General features: G+C 38.9%; 1 protein-coding gene across 1 annotated transcript in view; it reads left to right on the plus strand.

Annotated features, from left to right (window-relative positions):
* LOC143718301 (tripartite motif-containing protein 16-like) overlaps positions 1 to 4,363 on the plus strand; it is a 76,494-nt gene extending 72,131 nt beyond the window's left edge. Inside the window, exon 6 of the mRNA XM_077209356.1 lies at positions 2,960 to 4,363. Coding sequence (XP_077065471.1) covers positions 2,960 to 3,516 — 557 coding nt within the window. The 3' untranslated portion in view covers positions 3,517 to 4,363. The remainder of the gene's footprint in view (positions 1 to 2,959) is intronic.
* Positions 4,364 to 18,477: the final 14,114 nt, after the last annotated feature.

Consider the following 18,477-nt stretch of genomic DNA (forward strand, 5'->3'; position numbering starts at 1 on the left):
ATGTGGAAATTAAAAGTTCTTTCTAGAAAGAAAGCAAATAGCTAACATCAGTGATCTTATGAAACAAATGAAACGTCAAGTATATAAATCATCCATACTCACAGTTGAGCAGAAACTATTTTAACGATCTGAAACGCAAGTGTCAAAGCGCAAAGCGCAAGTAACTTCTGCGTGCGGATCTCGGCGCTGTTGCTATTTTAAAGGCGGGATAAATGCCTCTTGCGCCTGGCGCAAATCTAAAAGGGGTTGGTCTGAAGTAGCTTCATTATTCATAGGTGTGGTTTGGGCGTAACGGGAAACAAACCAATAAGAGCGTCATATCACATTCTCTTTAAGAGCATGATGAACGAGGTGCACTTGCTCCATGGCGCAATACTATTATAACGGCGCATTTACCAGGCGCGCTTCAGAATCGGTTCACAGCCGAGGAGATCGATGTTCTCGTCAGGGCCGTAAAAGAAAGAGAAGTGACATTGGGGATGGGACAAACCCACCCAAATTAGCTTCGGTTAAACATGCATATAATAATTTGGGTAAATGTGTAAGCTTTATGCCTATTTTCCCCATCGTCATGGACACAACAATGATTTCCCTCGTGTTTTAATATTTTTCCTTATAATAATGTATCATTTGCAAAAAGTTAAATGCATCTGTGATGAGAGAATCATCTACAGTGTATGCGCGTTGTTCACACTCTGTATTATGGCCAAGCATGCGCTTAAAATAGCATCTGAATGTACGCGCAACGCGCCATTGACTTTGGACTAGGTTTTTTTCTGGTCAGTGGCGCAATTGTTTTATAGAACAGCAAAATAGCATGAGGGAAAGTTTGCGCCAGAACACGCCTCCTCTTTGTGCTGAACCGCCCCGGGGAGCGCAAGTGTATTTCTTAGTTAACCGACGTGTGTCTGTGGAGGGAAAAGTCCGCTTTGCGCGGGTGCAAAATAGGAATTATACATGCGTCAGTGTACAAAGTCATTTGCGCCGGGTGCAAGATAGGGCCCAAAGAGTTCTCAACAAAGGACTTTAGAGAAGCAAGAAGGTAGTGTGAGTTCAACCATTTGATTTCCCTCTACCAAACGAACTGACTTACTCTATGGTAGGTGAGTTTATATGTCCGGTTACCTCCAGGCAATAGCGCCCTCAAGCTGCTCCTGTTGTTACTACATGTAGTAAAGAACGAAACTGTGTATTTACATGCATCACATTATTGTGTGGTGTGCCCCTTTAAGAGACTGATCACGTCATTCATGACGTGCGCTATGCGTGATGACGCTGTTGAGTTGAGTGTGATCCACCGTAGATGCTAAGTGTGCTCTACATCTTTATATACTTTTGTTTCACTTGTTTTATTTTGTGACGCTGAAAGAGTAATCTCTCATGTGTGAGAGGATCGCGTTGCCTGTGTTACCTGCCATTAAATGTGCGTGATACAGCCATTACGCCTCTAAACTCTTTCTTCTATTGACTTCGTGAGAGCTATCCTGGTCAAAGCGTTACAATGTGACCCAAATACATCACACTAGGGCATCAACAACAGTAAAATACAATAATACAGCAAGTAACGTTTTGTCCGTTACAACGGAGTTCATCATGAGTAAGGGGTGTATCTAATGCATTTGCCTGTCCTTTTGACATTGTTGGTAGTTTTAGTTCTTATAGAACTAAATCTATTAAAATTTATTTTAAGGTGTCATTGTTACAGTGTAGTTATACATTTAAGTACTGAGTGATATTAATTAATAATATGCACTTACTATAGAGTTAGGGTAGGATTGCATGGAATTATGCATAATTTACTGTTATTACAATGATAAGTACATGTAACATATGTAACAAGAACACTGTAAAATAAAGTGATACCAAAATGGCTAATATTCCGTTATTCCATTGCAATATTTTCAGTTAATCATTAACTACCTGTGTGTAAATCCTTAACTACCCACATGATTATGGACCCTTAAAATAAAGTGTTCCCTAACATTGATTCAGCCTGGTTAAACTTGTAATTTCTATGCCAAGTGAAATCATTTTCAAAAAATTGGAGCCAGCTATTTTTTTTTTCAGATCGAACAGACAAAACATTTTTGAGATATCATCAATTGAAATTATTCTGTACACTTAAAAAATGTTTGTTCAATGAACTTAAATTAAGAATAACCTTTCCACACAATTAGTTTAGGTCTGTACAACAAGACTAAAACAAGTTAATTTAAACAAATAATGTTCTGTTGAACCAACCAAATAGATTTATGTTCCTGATTTAGGTAATAACTATCAAATGTTAAAGACACTTATGTTTATTGTAACTGTGTGTAACATACGGGATGAGGAAGTAAGAAGAGACTTGTCTCAGTGCTGGCATGAGTGCAGTTTTTGCTGATTGAGTGAAGCATCACATGATGTTTGTCATGTCGCCTCTCACAGCCTGAACACAAACACTCTTCTGAACAAAACTGACATAACTGAAACACTTTTACATGTCAAACATAACTGAACATTAAACACTAACAGGCATTTCCCTCAAAAACATCTAAAATAGCACTTAATTTCAACATTTACTCTCCTGGTCAAAACCTACATGTAAGCAAAGAATGCTGGGAACGTCTAGGTTGCGACTGTAATCTCTGTTCTCTGAGAACAGGGAATGAGACACTGCATCAATGACGCTATGCATGCTGGGAACTAAAAGTCCACTGCCCAGTTTAAGTTAATTCAACACTAATTATTCAGATAGTTCAAATAGATTAAGTAAACTTCAGTTTCACATATTCAAGTGGATTTTACACAATAAAATTAGGTAAAGACAAAATGTTCAGTATATACTGAACATATACTAGAAATTGTGTGGTTTTAACTCATTTGAATTGTTTAACAAGCACCAAAAATAATTTTTACAGAGTACATTAAAAGATCAGATTCATAATTCCTGATTCTGATATGTTTTTATCTCCATCAGATTCCCATCAGCTCAATCTGGATCTGAACACAGCACATAAACGCCTCTGTCTGTCTGGGAATAACAGAGTGATTAAATTCACTGACACTCTCACAGTCCAGCCGTATCCTGATCATCCAGACAGATTTGATGCGTGTCCTCAGGTGTTGTGTAGAGAGAGTGTGTGTGAACGCCGTTACTGGGAGATTGAGTGGCGTGGAGAATATGTGTTAATATCAGTGTCATACAAGAGCATCAGCAGGAAGGGACGATATAATAAGTGTCGGTTTGGATTTAATGATCAGTCCTGGGGTTTGTTCTGCTCTTCCTCCAGATACTCAATCAGACACAATAACGTAGAGACTGAACTCCCTGTAAAACCCATTAGCCGTAGAATAGGAGTGTGTGTGTATCACAGTAAAATAGGAGTGTTTGTGGATCACAGTGCAGGAACTCTGTCCTTCTACAGCGTCAACAGAGACACAATGAGTCTCATCCACACAGTCCAGACCACATTCACTCAGCCGCTCTATCCTGGGTTTAGGGTTTATTCTAAATCATCAGTGAAACTGTGTTGATGAATCAGAATAGCCAGTAGAGAGATTCTACCCATAATGCTTTGAGCTGCATGATAAATCAGTGACTGTCACACGCTGGCTTGACTAGAGAATCTGAGATAAAAGGCTTGAAGCAGAAAGACGACGAACACTTATATTTAATAAACACCAGCAGGAAACATTAAAACAAGACAATGAATATATAATAGCTGAGGGTTTAACCCTCTGGGGTCGACAAACGCGCCGGCACGTTCTGCTGGATTTTCTTCACATAGTACCACAATAGACTCAATATGAAAAAATAATCTGTAAGATGTCTACTTTTGAATGTGTCCACTTACAATCAAAACAAAACATTGTGCTTTTGTAAAATAAAGAAAATAAACAGGGATGCTTTCTGCCTCTCTGAACTTTTTTTTCTTGAGCACGTCTATAAACTGAAACAAAACTCAGCGAATAATTGTCACACATACCTGAGCAATATATCTTTATAAACATTTAAGTGTGTACTTTTAAATTATCTAATTCAAAACGAAAACAAATATTCTCAGTTTAAGTAAATTTGTATGAAACCAACAGGATGTCCAGTTTCTCAAGCGTGTGCTCATTAGCCCTATTGTGACCGCAAAAAGAGATTCACATGCAAATCGTCCATGTGAAGGAACGCAAACCTGTAAACGCCCTCATTACCTCAAAACACAGCACCAAACTTAATCAGTCCTCTGCTTTTCCTCAAGTTTGGAAGACATGCTGTGAGCTTACATTGGATTTACCTCAGAAGAAGAAATGCGATTTAAAGATAAGAAAGATTTTAAGGTACAAAATGTATTCTGAATTATATTAGTTAAAGTGTTATTGTTGCATAAACTTCACATTGTAGTTGAACTGTTGCTAGACTAAAAAGTATGAAATCGACGGAAACGTTGAAATTTGAACTACAGACAGGTAGGCAACCTTTAAATGCTAAATAAATATACATGTATGGCACAAGAATGTTTTTATGCTCCTTAATATAAAACATATTGTGATATAAAAGTAGGCTAGTATGAGTGTTTACACTAACATGATAGATTTAATGTATAGGCCGGTGTTTACTATGAAATACTGTGTTCGTAGATATCTGCTCAAGCATAGATGTTTATTATAATGTGGTAACAATAGTGTTTTTATTGTTAAAACTTCATTTGAAATTCGACACCTCGTGTTGAGTTTGTTTCCGAAAAGTCATGAAGTAAGTGTGATGTGTAACTCATATATGTATGAATAGGTATAGAGCAATGTATTTTTAGATGTATATATGTATATGTATGTATTTATATATTTATATAATGAATATATATATATATATATATACGAGTATTGCAAATTGGAAACGAGTATTGCAAAACATCTGTGAAGGGTTCTAGGAACAAGAGGGCCTAAGCTGACGGTTGCTGTATAACTGTCTTGCCAAATGCTGTATTTCTTTTTATATATGATGCAAAAGCTTTGTGCTTAGGGGGAAACCCTGTGATTCTTAAGGGTATAAATTGTGAGGCCTTCAACACTTCAAGGCTGACCCTAGTGGTGAAGACTACTCGTTTTTTTTTTTTTTTTATGTGGATTTTTATTCTGTACTTTGTTAATAAAACGAAACCATTGATTGTGGTGATTCGTAAACTTCTCTATAAAAAGCAGAGTGATTTTCTTCTAAAACCTATTATCTGGACCTGGATGTCCCATCGAGCTTTGAGAGCGCCGGGATCCAGACTGAGTTTGGCTTGGACTCCCCTTGGGAATTTCTAACCAGCGGACAGCGCTCATAACCTGAAGGTAGTATCAAATATTTTGGTATGTAAAGGCTATGGAGATGTGTGATGGAAATCTTAGTAATTTAAGGGGAAAATAAATACAACATAGCACCCAACTAGCGGGGCTCGTTTTTAAGTAAGAACAACATAAGTATGTTTTCTTTAAATACACTAAAACTGCACTAAAATTATGCTATGTAACTAAGAATATATTCTTTACCAAAGTATTTGTAGTGTAGTTTTTAGAAATACAAATTACAATTATGCTTGTATTTAGCATATTTCTTAAACGTGTAACTAAGCATCTATTTATTACCACTTCTAGTATACTTTTTAGAAATATATTAAAATGCAATTCTATATATTTTAATGCACTTCAAATAAGCATGTTGGGAATACAGATGTATTATAAACATTCTACCTGAATTTCAAGTATATTTTTAATACATTTAATACTACGTCTATTTCACCTGGGGTCATAAACACAGAAACTCTAAGGTCATCATGTCATGACTGAAGACAGGAAGCAATAGCAAGTAAACTCTTTTATTTAAAGGCAATAAGGAAGTCCCGAATCAGATGAAGGCAGGTGGCGCAGGGACTTTGATGGTCAACACAGAACAGACGAGATGAAGTGCGAAGGTGAAAGGTAGTGACGGATCCAGACACAGAACGTAAACCACAGGAAACAACGACCAGGAACAAGAAGCACGAGACTGTGGAACGTCGAACAGGAACAGGACCAGACACACTGCACGAAGGACTTCAAACAACGATCTGTCAAAGGAGATGAGAAAACGGTGAGTATTTAAAGGTGAGGAGATTAACTGCAGCTGGCATCGTGAGTGAGATCAGCTGCATCGCTGATCAGGCAATCGTGACACTTCACGGCAACCCGTCAAAATGAAAGTTTGGTTTAACTTGATAGAAATATATTATAATTTAATAATTTCATATTTAGTTTTTGTTTGTCATGTTACATCCTTTGACCTAGACGGGGTGTAACACCAGTGATCTCCCTCCATTCACTGTGTGCAGTAATAGTCTCCTGTATACTTACCTTTATCCTCCAGTGGTGTGTGCTTATCCTCATCTCACATATGTGACCAGTCACGGAAACTAGGGACACAAGTCGGTTCTGGGGCATTTTGAGTTATTCATAGATTCTGAGAGTGTAATATCCAAGCTTTCCAACGATGTGTAACATGTGGAAATCTGATAATATTTGGAGAAGTTGTGGCCATTTTAAAGTAGGCACTTAAAAAAGCTCAAAGAGGAGAAAACGAGCTAAAGATTGTGCAGTTCTCACCTGTCTCTGCTGCTGGGGGTGACAATAGGGCTCATTTACATCTCATTTAGATAAGCCATACCCCCTGTAAAGCTCCTCCATGTGCTTTACAGCTTTTTTTACACTTCGAATGAGTGCACTTCTGCCGCACTAGGCGAAAAACAATTGTGCTGCCCCTCTATTTGCAACGTACCAGCAACAACACACAAAGACCAATAATGCCATATAGCCTGCATATAACGCGAAACCAGCAACAACACATAAAGACCAATATGCCATATACATATAACGCAAAACCAGCAACAACACACAAAGACCAATATGCCATATAGCCTGCATATAACGCAAAACCAGCAACAACACACAAAGGCCAATATGCCATATACATACAGTATAACGCAAAACCAGCAACAACACACAAAGACCAATATGCCATATACATATAACGCAAAACCAACAACAACAAACAAAGACCAATAAGCCATAGGCCTACATATCTATAGCGCAAATAGTACGCAACGCTCGTGTGCCCAAAATGTCAACAATATTAAAGTTTATGTAGGAGGCAAATGCCTGCTGGCATTTTTCTTTAAGCAGTCATTTCTGCAATTTTCCAAATAATCACATTTCACCTCCTCAAATTACTGTTGCAAATCTCTTTACACCACTTTCTTATGTGCGTATACACACACAAATGAAATGTCCGCAAGCACATTATATCATCAGCAGGTTCAGCATCTTAAATAACGACTAAAGAGCAAATGAAGCTTAACTTACATTTCAGAAACACGCACGGCAGGCCTTCATCGCAGCAGCAAAGGTCTTAACTGCATCCTCTATTTCGATTCTCCGTCACATATGAAACAGCCAGCCACCGCTGTCAGCGAGCCGAGCCGCCGTATTGAAGCACTGAGGGCGAGCGCGCTGCGCCCATACCTCCGGTTCAGTTTCCCGAGCCCACGAAGTGCGGCGAAAACATTTTCGGTGTAACTGCCAGACGGTTCATCTCGTCTGCGACAATCTTTGCGGCATCCATCTTCATTGAATTTTGATATCAGAGAGAGCTGGCCAGAGCACAGCATAATAAGTAGCCATGTGGTTGACTTGGAGGGCGGGGGCAAAAGCGCCGGGTTATTCAGTATGGAAATACACACAGACAATGACACGCCACGCCCCTACTGCATGCTAGAATCTCCGAAAACAAGCCGATTTCAACCTCAAAATGTTAGCTTTTAAATATACCAATACTGCTATCTCAAACACGGAGAGGCTTCTTCGTGATTTCAATTAACAGATTCTCCAAAAAATTGAAAATCACCAATTTTGAAAAAAAACTCTTCTTTCTCATTTTGCTCGAAAGTTGTGCTGCCGACTTGTGTCCCTGGTTTCTGTGACGGCTCACATATTGCCCTGTGTGTGAGGATTCTCTGTAGTGGAGGGACGGTTGATACCGGGGCTCAGATGATCCGACACAGTTTTCAAGTCTGACCACCAGATGTCGCTAATGCACATTGTGTTAAAAGCTTTGAGTCATGAACCGATTTTCAAGATAATTTGATGGAGGCCTTCAGAAAGCCTTGGTGTCCCACCACTAATTCTTTGTCACCCTAGCAAAAGAGGAAAAAATGAACTGTCTGACTAGGATTATTTACCTGTATTGATCCATTCTTTATATTTGTCAATAAATACCTGCATTTGGGTTCACTAACACTAAGTCTCCTAGTCTCCAAGTCTGTCTCCAATAGCTTCTTGTCATCTTATCTATTACTACTGCAAAAGCAACTAGAGAGACAGTAAGGGAGGATGACGTTCACTGACAAATATGTCATTGGAATGTGCGCTCGCGAGAGGCTATAAATAGACGTGAAACAGGTGCACCTTCAGGTATTACTTCGTCTAAAGAGACATCTTGACATGCCCCTAGTGCAGCGATGTAGCGCAGCATCTCATTCCCGCTTTTTCAGGGAACAGGGTTACAGTCAATTAATCCCAGACGTTTCCTTTCAAAAGCTACTCAATGCTGTGCTGAGTTTAGCATTATGGGAACGAGAATACCAAAGCTGCTGCACTGGAAGTGTCTGGACCCCTCAAGGTGTAGTGTGTGTGATCACAAACACAAGAAAGATCTCAGCCATGAGCTTGGGATGTCAAATTAACCCCCTGGGGTCGGCAAACGCACCAGCGCGTTTTGCTCGATTTTTTTCACATTGCAGCAAAATAGACTTAAAATACTCTGTCATTTTTGGTCATACAGACTTAAAAAATATGAAAAAATAAACTGTTAAATGTCTACTTTTTAATTTGTCCACTTACAATCAAAATAAAACATTGTGCTTTTGTAAAATAAAGAAAATAAACCTCTCCGTGAACTTTTTTTCTGGAGAATGTCTCTAAACTTAAACAAAACTCAGCGAATACTTCTCACCCAGGCATGAGCAATATATCTTTATAATCATTTAAGTGTGTATATTTAAATTATCTAATTCAAAATAGATATTCTCTGTTTATGTAATCTATATAAAGACAGAGAGAGGTCAGCCGTTCTCATTAACGTTCTCTCAGCTCATTATTCTGATAATGTGACGCCCACGGAGAGCGCGCGCTATTCAAACGCAAATGATCTGAGGTAACACATGCAAACGTGTCAACGCCCACATCAACTCGATAAAACACACCGAGTTTAATCAGATTAATGTACTATGTCGTCTTGCGAGGCTGTGAGGAATACCTCTGGGACATTTACCTCAGAACATGTGCTGGTTTATTTTCATTTGGAGGAGCGACGGATCTAGCCGAGAATTGTGAGTAAGTTTTTTATTCTTGTGCTTTGTTCTAATCACGATATGGAATAGTGTTTGTAAACGTTTAAATTTGAATCACGTTTCTGTGTTTGAATGAATTAGCGGCACAGATGGGCGCTTTTGTTTACTAGCTTGCAAAAAGACTGTTTAAATATTAATTGGGTTTCTGTGTGTGAATGAATGAACAGCACAGATGCGCACTGTTGTTTACTATGTTACAGATGAAATATGAAAGGCAACATTTCGTAGTTTTGGATAGATTATAGAGTTTTTACTCTAAAATAGACAAGTAATAAGCTTTTGTTAGCCAGTTTCTGCTCATGTGTTAAATATATTGTATGTTTTGTCAAAAATAAACTCATCAACTAAGATGTTATTATAGGTTTGTTCCAATGTAAGCTATATCAGACTAATGAATCCTTAACTTTAAAATATGTATGACAAAATATATTGGCCTACTTTAAAAAATAATATATATATATATTAGGGGTGGCACGATCCGCCTTTTTTGCCTCCGATACCTGGGATTCAGTATTGGCCGATACCGAGTACCGATCCAATACTAAAATAATAAAAATAAAAAAACAGTGCCGAATTACCTAATAAACTATACCTGTATGGCTCACTGTGGGGAAGAGACTGTTATTATTCTTTTGTGAAATACATCAAGCTTGACTTAAACATTATTTTCATAACTTTGTTAAACAATATACGGACAAAATATATACTATATAATTAAAAGACATTTATTTTTAATTTTTAAGCTTTTTAATGAATCAGCAACATATGATAGATAGGACAGAACAACTAAGGAAAGAACAAAAATTGGCAATATCAGAGCAATACCGATGCAGAGTATCAGATCAGTGCACCCTTAATATATATATATATATATATATATATATATATATATGTAAAGACTCTGGGGCGGATCTAATCCGTGGGGAATTTGCATATCATAATTAATAATTGGTAATTAATAATTATTCATACATGTTTGGATTAGATCAGTCTTACATGTTAATAAAACTCCCGATAAGGGATGATATGTCATTTTACCTGCATGCATGTCTGTGTATCATTGCACTTAACCACAAGTTGATTGCAATTAACTACACGGACCACGTCTTACAAAACAGGCTAAATTAATTAGCTCAATTGTCAGACTAATATTTGTGGGAATCCACAATATCATCTTACTTTATAGGATTTCAGGAAAAGCAATTCTGTGGCCACAAGAATTGGGTTTCCTGCCCTATAAACACATACTCTTTAAAGTATCTTTAATTTGTATCTTGTTGCTATAAGATCTTTTGACACTTAAGGGACTTGAAAATGAGCAAAAAGGCAGTACATCAATCAAATGAATATAATGAATTTAATAAGGCAGAACTACTTATGTATTTACTACGGTTACATGGGATATATGTATTTACAAACATAATAAACAACAAAACACGATACGGCATCGATGAACGAGAAATGCATAGAGTGTGGACAATGGAAACACGTGTGAGAGGGGAAGAGGGAGAGAGAGAGAGAGATAGAGAGAGCATTGGCAACATTCACCCTGACAGTCCCCTGTCTGTAACAACACGAAAACATCATCTTAATGCTTCTTAGAAGCTCTATAAAGAGATATACTTGAGTTTCTGGGTCTCTCTGTGTCGCGGCATTCCTGCGCGTGCGTGAGCGGAGTCCTTTAGGAAGCGTCACTGGGTGCTGCTTGGCGCGCGTGTTGAACGGAGTTTCCAAGTCTTTGGGGTAACATTATTAAAGGAAAATAGTTCGGCTAAGTTCGTTTCACTTTGTGGAAGTGAACAGAGTCGACTACGGAAAACAAAACTTTGACTAACAAAGAAAATAAATTAAGATCTCTACGGTGAAATCACGCGGAGTTAACGTCACATCTTTGCATGGCTGGTGAAGAAGCGTGTGTGCGTCTCTCGCCACGTGGTCACGTGCGCGTGTTTCTCCTTCAAAACGAGCGCGCGCTCGTTTAAAGGTCCCTTGTAGATGGATTTGCTGAAGAGACATGTCACGCGGTGTTCTTTTCACACGTCGATTGGAATTAAACACGGAGACTTACCTAAGACTGAAAAACACAAACTAAACTAGAAACAAATAAAAGAAAGGCGAAGAGCTCGCCCGGAGGCGAGACGTTACATTATGACACTAGGACAAGAGGGTAAGAGAGAAGTAAACTGGTATTCAGTCCTTTTGAAGACCTGACGTTTCCGCCTTCTTTTGGAAGAGGGTCCAATCAGGAGCTGTCCCTTTGGAGGGAGATTTTATGACCCTTTGTGTTATAACGAAGCATTTAAATCTCTAGTTTCATTGGGTGTTTAAGAGAAGAATCTTCACAATTCTTATAATACTAATGTGTCACAAAGTTTAGCAAAATGTAATGTCAATTAACAAATGGGGAATGAAGATTGGAGTTTATCGAGACCAAACTTGCCACAAATGGATTTGGTTAAACATTAGTTGGCAAAGTTTAAAACATTATCGCATTAGAGTTGTCGAGAAACATAGACCAAACCACAAAAAGGCAACTCATGAGATAGGGAACTTAGATACATTGTTCATAAAATTCTCAAGTGGATATATAATAGCATATATATATATGAATACAGGATTCATTTCTCCTCCTTGGTTAGAATTCAGAGAGAGCCACAGTTCTGTGAACATTCCTTTGGGTCGTAAACGCTGTTATCTAAGAACACCAGTGATGTTAGTTTTGGTCTCTTTTCACTCCAAAGATGGAAAACATAGTAAACTATATTTTACTGGATATTACTGTACATATTCTGATTGATCACACCGAAAGCATTCTGGAGGTGTCCAGAACTATGTGTACAAGTTATGGGAATAGACAGTTATATTTGAAATGCATAATGAAGGTATTTATAATTCACTTTAAGCTACGATAAAATCATAGTCATTCCAATGTGACATGGGCAAATGGACACACATAAAAACACATCGAATATATCTGGTTAAATGTTTAAAAAGAGAAGTTTCTTTCTCTTTAGAATCACCTTCTTTGGGACATTCCAGTCAGTCATAAAAATGTCTCGTAACTGGACACCACGCTCTGTCCTGAGCGGGCTTCACTTGTGGGGGATGCGTGTGTGGTTGTGTTTGTGTGTGTGTGTGTGTGTGTGTGTGTGTGTGTATGTTAATTTACATCCAGGCTTTTTGGGCCTGAAGGCAATGGGATTTTAGCTAGGATGTATTTAGTTATTCAGATTCACCCCTCGCCCAGTCCTTACAGTGAGGATATTGGAGAAAGGTTCTTGTGTGTGTGTGTTTGAATGTGCTCTGGTCTCCATCCTGGCTTGGCTCTGAGGAGATAACATCTTTGAGGCCTGACCTTCCCTGCTGTGTGTCGTACACAAGTTCCTTCTCGTTGGAAAGGGGAGGCTTGGATTTTACTCAGTTCGCCATGAAAGAGTCAATGAACGCCATTAGGGGCAGACTCTGTGGTGCCCAACCTGAGTTATGAACCAGAGTCAGAGAGGTTAAAAGCATTCTTACATGTATAAGTGCATGAGTCGTCCTGACACAGTCCAGATACCCTACATATATATATATATATATATATATATATATATATATATAGATATATATATATATATAGATATATATATATATATATATATATATGGATATATAGATATATATATATTGTCCTTGCATTCTTTCTTATGTGACACACCTGAATGAAAGGCTCATTATGCAGCTCATTATGCAGGTCATTGTCTTCTCAGGTGTGAACCACATAATTATTCATGATCGGGTTGGACCATTCACGCCCCCATGCATATTGCCTTTTCAAACAAAAAGTGTTTTACAAAATTTAAATCAATCTATTGTTTTATGGGAATGATTAGGCAGGATGATTTTCAGATCATTTTGAAGCAAAAACTCTAGGCGACAACATTGATTAGTCAAATGTCTTGTGGACACGTATTTAGTATGTGTTTTGTGACCTTATTTCAGAATATATTTTTTTTTAAATAAAAAATATATTTAGAAAAAAGCACACATGTCAGGTCATCTCAAAACATCTCAAGGACCCCAAAAACAACTTAGACCCCAGAGGGTTAACCCTTTAGGTTTTTTCCTAAAACGTTCGATTTTGACATTTTAATTTCAAAAGGCTATATCTTAAAAGTGATAAAAGATAGAGACTTTCTGTAAATAAGAGAAATATTAAGGATGACCCAGGGTTTATATAGGGATTACATTTTTCCATCTAACTTGCATATTATGACGTCATAGTGTGGCAGCCATCTTGGATTATAGGATTTTCATGAAAAGTCACATGTTTAAATGATAAAATGCAGAACTTCTTTCCCCCCAAAATGTCCCTCACCTTCTGTATGCTATATTGCACAATACTGAATGCTCAGGTAAATAGTAAGTAGTGAACAAACTGTGTAAATCATTACTAATAAATGGTAGAAACAAACCGAATGCATGTAGCGGTTGGCCTTTTGCTTTAGAGATTTTCAATTTACTACATACAGTAGGCACTCTGATTCCATTTATGGGGCACATATATATTATTCATATGCTTGCGATAGACTTGCATAATACCGCCTCTGCTCCTGCTACGAGCACCGCGGCCAGATCTGCCTCGCGCGCGCCAAGTGTGCACAGCTCGGGAAACATTGTTCCCACCACTGACATTTGGCAAAGGACCATCTACGTTGGGAAAAGGATTCACCGTTTGTGCTTTGTGTAGGGCTATACTTTCACTTTCAGAATCACTGTCATCTTCTGAAGGCAGATATTCCCCTTCAGAATCAGGGTCCGCGAATAGAAGACCCAACACTTCATTGCGGGTAAGCTTTATTGATGCCATTAGATAATAATAATAATAATAATAATCTAATGCAAATACTCGCTGACGTTGACAATATTGCTCTGATAAAATGGCTCACTTGCACACTAGCTCCACTTTTGTTCGTACTGATTCAATGCGCTCTAGCTAAAAGATTTTGTATAGAAGCATGACATTTTTTTGAGTCAGGGATGAAGTATGACATGTCTGCCATCTAGTTGAGGGGAGGTCGAACGAAATTTGACACCCTATTTGACAAAATCGGCCGTTTTATTCAGTGCCTCATCTTGTTGAGTAAACTCGACCGCCATAAGGGTTAAGGACATGTGAGCCCGGAGTAGCACGAACATCCAAACTAGATAAATGTGTGCGGAGAGGACAAGCCTGCCACATCACATACCTGCTGCGTACCATCTTTAGAAACAGACGCTTGTCAGGCACTGACTCCAGTGGTAGAAAAGGGGTCTTGACTAGCCCTTCAAGGACTATGGCCAAGTGCCATGAAGGGATCTTTGCTATAATGGGAGGCCTCGGCCACCTTGCTCCGCAGATGGAGCTGGCGTCAGAGTTTCCCGACAGAACCCCCTCATTTAGGGTGTGGCAAGCTGATATGGCAGCCACAAATACCCTGAGAGTAGCAGGGCATGTGCTTGTTGACAATTTTCCCTGCAGAAACTCCTCCACTGAAACAATCTGGCAGTGAACTGGGTTTGCATGAGGTGCAGTACACCACCTTTCAAAAACACCCTATTTAAGAGCATAGATTTTTTCTTGTAGAGAACATCCTAGCACTCAGAATAGTCTGTACAACATCAGCTGGAAGACCAGAATCCATCAGTTGGTCCCCCTCAGGGGCCAAACATGAAAGCTCGGGCCAGGGATGAAATATTGTCCCCTGTGCCTGAGACAGAAGGTCCCTCCTGTTCGGAATTACCCAGGGCGAGCCGTCAAGGAGGGATATTATTTCTGAGAACTAAATTCTGGTTGGCCAATGAAGCGCTATCAATAAGAGGCAAGACCCTTGTTGACGGACCTTGGCCAGGATTCCCAGGAGCAGAGCGGTCGGTGGAAACACATATAGACGTGGCCAGGGCAACGTGTGCGCCATTGCATTCACACACAGGGTGGCTAGGTGACTCAGAGAGAAGCAGAGGGGACATTGCAATGTCTCTTGAGAGACAAAGGGGTCCACTTTTGCTTTATAGAATCTTTCCCAAATCTGTTTGCATACTCGATTGCATACAGAGAGGCCTTAAAAGCTGCTAGATCTGCTTATTTTTCAACCCAATTAGAAGAAAATAAACAAAACCTTATAAACAAAATTAATTGAAACAGTTACTAAACTAATGAAAAATAAAGCTTCAAGCCCACAAGTTTCCAAGCAGCACAGCAGTAATGACTTTATGACCTCCTTCATTTATAAGATTATATGAAAATTATAATTATGCAACCGTCTACTACAGTATTGCATCGGGGAGTGCATTGTAGTCTCCCTAAGTAAAAATTCACCGTAATCCTAAGCAATAGAAATTCTGTATTATAAATTTTAAGGCCAGACAAGTAGTTTGTTGAGGGTTGGTTTTTAGGGAAGGACTACATGCCTGCGCACATATATTCAAACGTGCATGTCTATAGAGTGAACTCTTGATGCACATTTGCACGCCGGCAGCGTTCTCACAGGTTCGCATTCTCGAAGTTTGCGTAGAGGGAACTTAAGAGTTTTCTGTTAAAACGGTGTCGTGTTAGCGCCCCCTAAGTTAATAACTAGTGATCGTTGCGACGGAGGTGAATCAGTCGAGGCTGACTTTGGGGGGGGGGTGGCTTTGTTCTGGAGCTGCTGTAAAGCCAGAAGGTCACTGTAAAGCCACTTTGGAACAATCTACATTGTTAAAAGCGCTATATAAATGATGATGACTTGACTTGACTTGACTGTTTGACTATCTTGGGGTGGAACCTCCATATTTATTCCAAATTTATATAAAAATAAATAAATTTTAAATAAATAACCATTTACATGCTTAGGACGTTTGCTCATTGTGATCAGATGGCACGATGGCTTCACTTGTTATGATGTCATGAGCAATTCTTTATTAATAAAAAAGTTTAAATGACAGAACCGGACACGAGGACATCCCAGTCTGGAGAGAGAGTGAGCGAAAGGGACGGACCTGTCTCTCGGTCCTTAGTCAGTGTAAAATTGTTTGGATCAGCCTAAAGAAGGTTTTCCAGTCAGCGGGTGAAGTTCTCCGCGTTCCATCTTTCCGCGTGACAAAGTAATTTGATTAAATTAAATACATTTTCTCATATGTCTCCACAAATGAAAAAGGTTTTAATGATATCTGGGTGTAAGTGGACGTTACTTTGCTTGTGTCGTTAGTATGAGTTTGTCACGTCCGGGTAACAGTCGCGCCCCGGAACTGATATAAGCAAGCTCAGTGGCTCCGCTCGTTAGAGATACATCCACACCGGAGCAGGAAGCGTTTGGCGCGTGTAGTACGTTGTCTAAAGGAATGGTGAGGATTAAATGAAGTTTCCCAACCCTCTGTTAGATGTTTGTACCCTTGGTAAGCGGTACAAGGTAAGTGTATGATTTTATTTGTTGTTGATGTCGTGAAAAATTGATTGTGTAATGCTAATTCAATGGAAGATGTGTCTTTGATACGTGTATTGTAAGATTTATTGTGGCTTTGTTTGTTTTAGTTTCACGGTGCGTGATGACACAATAAAGATATTTGCACCAGTCGAACTCTACGCGGGTTTGTTAATGCCAGGGCTGCAACACCGGGCATCATTAAGTGTATGTGAATGTTTGATTATTCTTTTTTAACTCTTTACTAAAAATAATGTCTGAGTCGATTAGAATAAAATCAAATGTTTACAATTTATTATGTCAGGTAAATGTATCAGTTGAATAATCAATTCAAAGATAATAGATACAAACATCAAATGCTCTAGAATAAAGAGAGAAGTTGCAATACCTTGACATAACGCCCTGAGCACTAGTTGTATTTCATTATATAGACAGACCTCATTTCATATATAAACATGAGTTCACAGTGGGAATTCACCTTAATCACCATCCCAGACTTACTGGGGGCAGAAGTTGATTTACATGGAACCATTTGCTAACAGTGACAAATTTGAATTGGATTAACACCTGACCACATGAGGCCATATGCCTGGAAGACACACCCTCCTATGTATGTGAATTATTTCAAAACTCTTAAATACCTTATTACCTTCTGGTTTACTTGTTTGAGAATGAGAGATTTGTACCAGTCGCACTGAGACATTTCAAATTATATCAAACTGTGATACTGTATGATAATTATTCACATAAAACTATATAGATTCTTGTGTGAATTTCAGATGATCTCACCATGAGGGAGAAGGAGTCGGGGGAGAATGGGGGGTCAAGGGAAAAGATGTAGATTAGTATTGTTAGGTGAGACTTGCGTCTCGAATGATGCACAAGAGAGATGTTCAAATGTTGATTTGCTTTGTTCTCTCAGAGTGTTGTGCTATATTCCAGTTCTTCCAGATTTTCTAGTCTTACATCAGATCAACTCTCGAGCCCCACAATCTCAATGTGTGTGCTTGCCCTTGAAAATACGCGAGAATAGCACTAGGCACTTTAACAGTAAACAATTCACACGGCTCACTGTCCCAATGCTCAAACGCAAGGGCAGCATGCTCTTCCCTCAAATACTCAAAGCAAAACTCATGTGTATCATACTTTGGGATGGGCCCTGAACAGGGAGGCACACATCGCCTGATTGTTTGCAACATGATGTTCAACTTTTATTTTTCTTTCACACAAAGTTCCAGCTGTGAGTATGCAGAAATTTCTCAAACTCCTAACAAAAGCCAAGTTTCCACTACAGGAACTTTCCCCAGGAACTAGGGACTTTGAGGTGGTACTCCGTGTGTTTACACCGCAGGAACTAGGGTCTAAATGGAAGTGCCGGGTAAATTGTTCCCCGTCCGAAAGTCCCTGCTCACAAGGTAGTACTTTTTTTTTAAAGTTCATGAACTTTAAGGGGTGGGAATTGGGAGCTGAATATGCTGATTAGTTGACTCAACGCAGTATTTTATTTCAACCACCATCTGTTGCGTAGCATGCCGTAACAGTTGTCTGACCGACGATGAAGTTTAGATTCAGAGGTTGAAATCCAGCGACAACTGTAAAGGCGCGCGTAGTCCTACATCAACAGACTATTTGCCTTATCTTCTCGGTACTTTAGATCGCTG

Source organism: Siphateles boraxobius, unplaced genomic scaffold, assembly GCF_051911475.1.
Source record: "Siphateles boraxobius isolate OS27281-9 unplaced genomic scaffold, OSU_SipBor_1 61, whole genome shotgun sequence".
Lineage (NCBI taxonomy): Eukaryota > Metazoa > Chordata > Actinopteri > Cypriniformes > Leuciscidae > Siphateles > Siphateles boraxobius.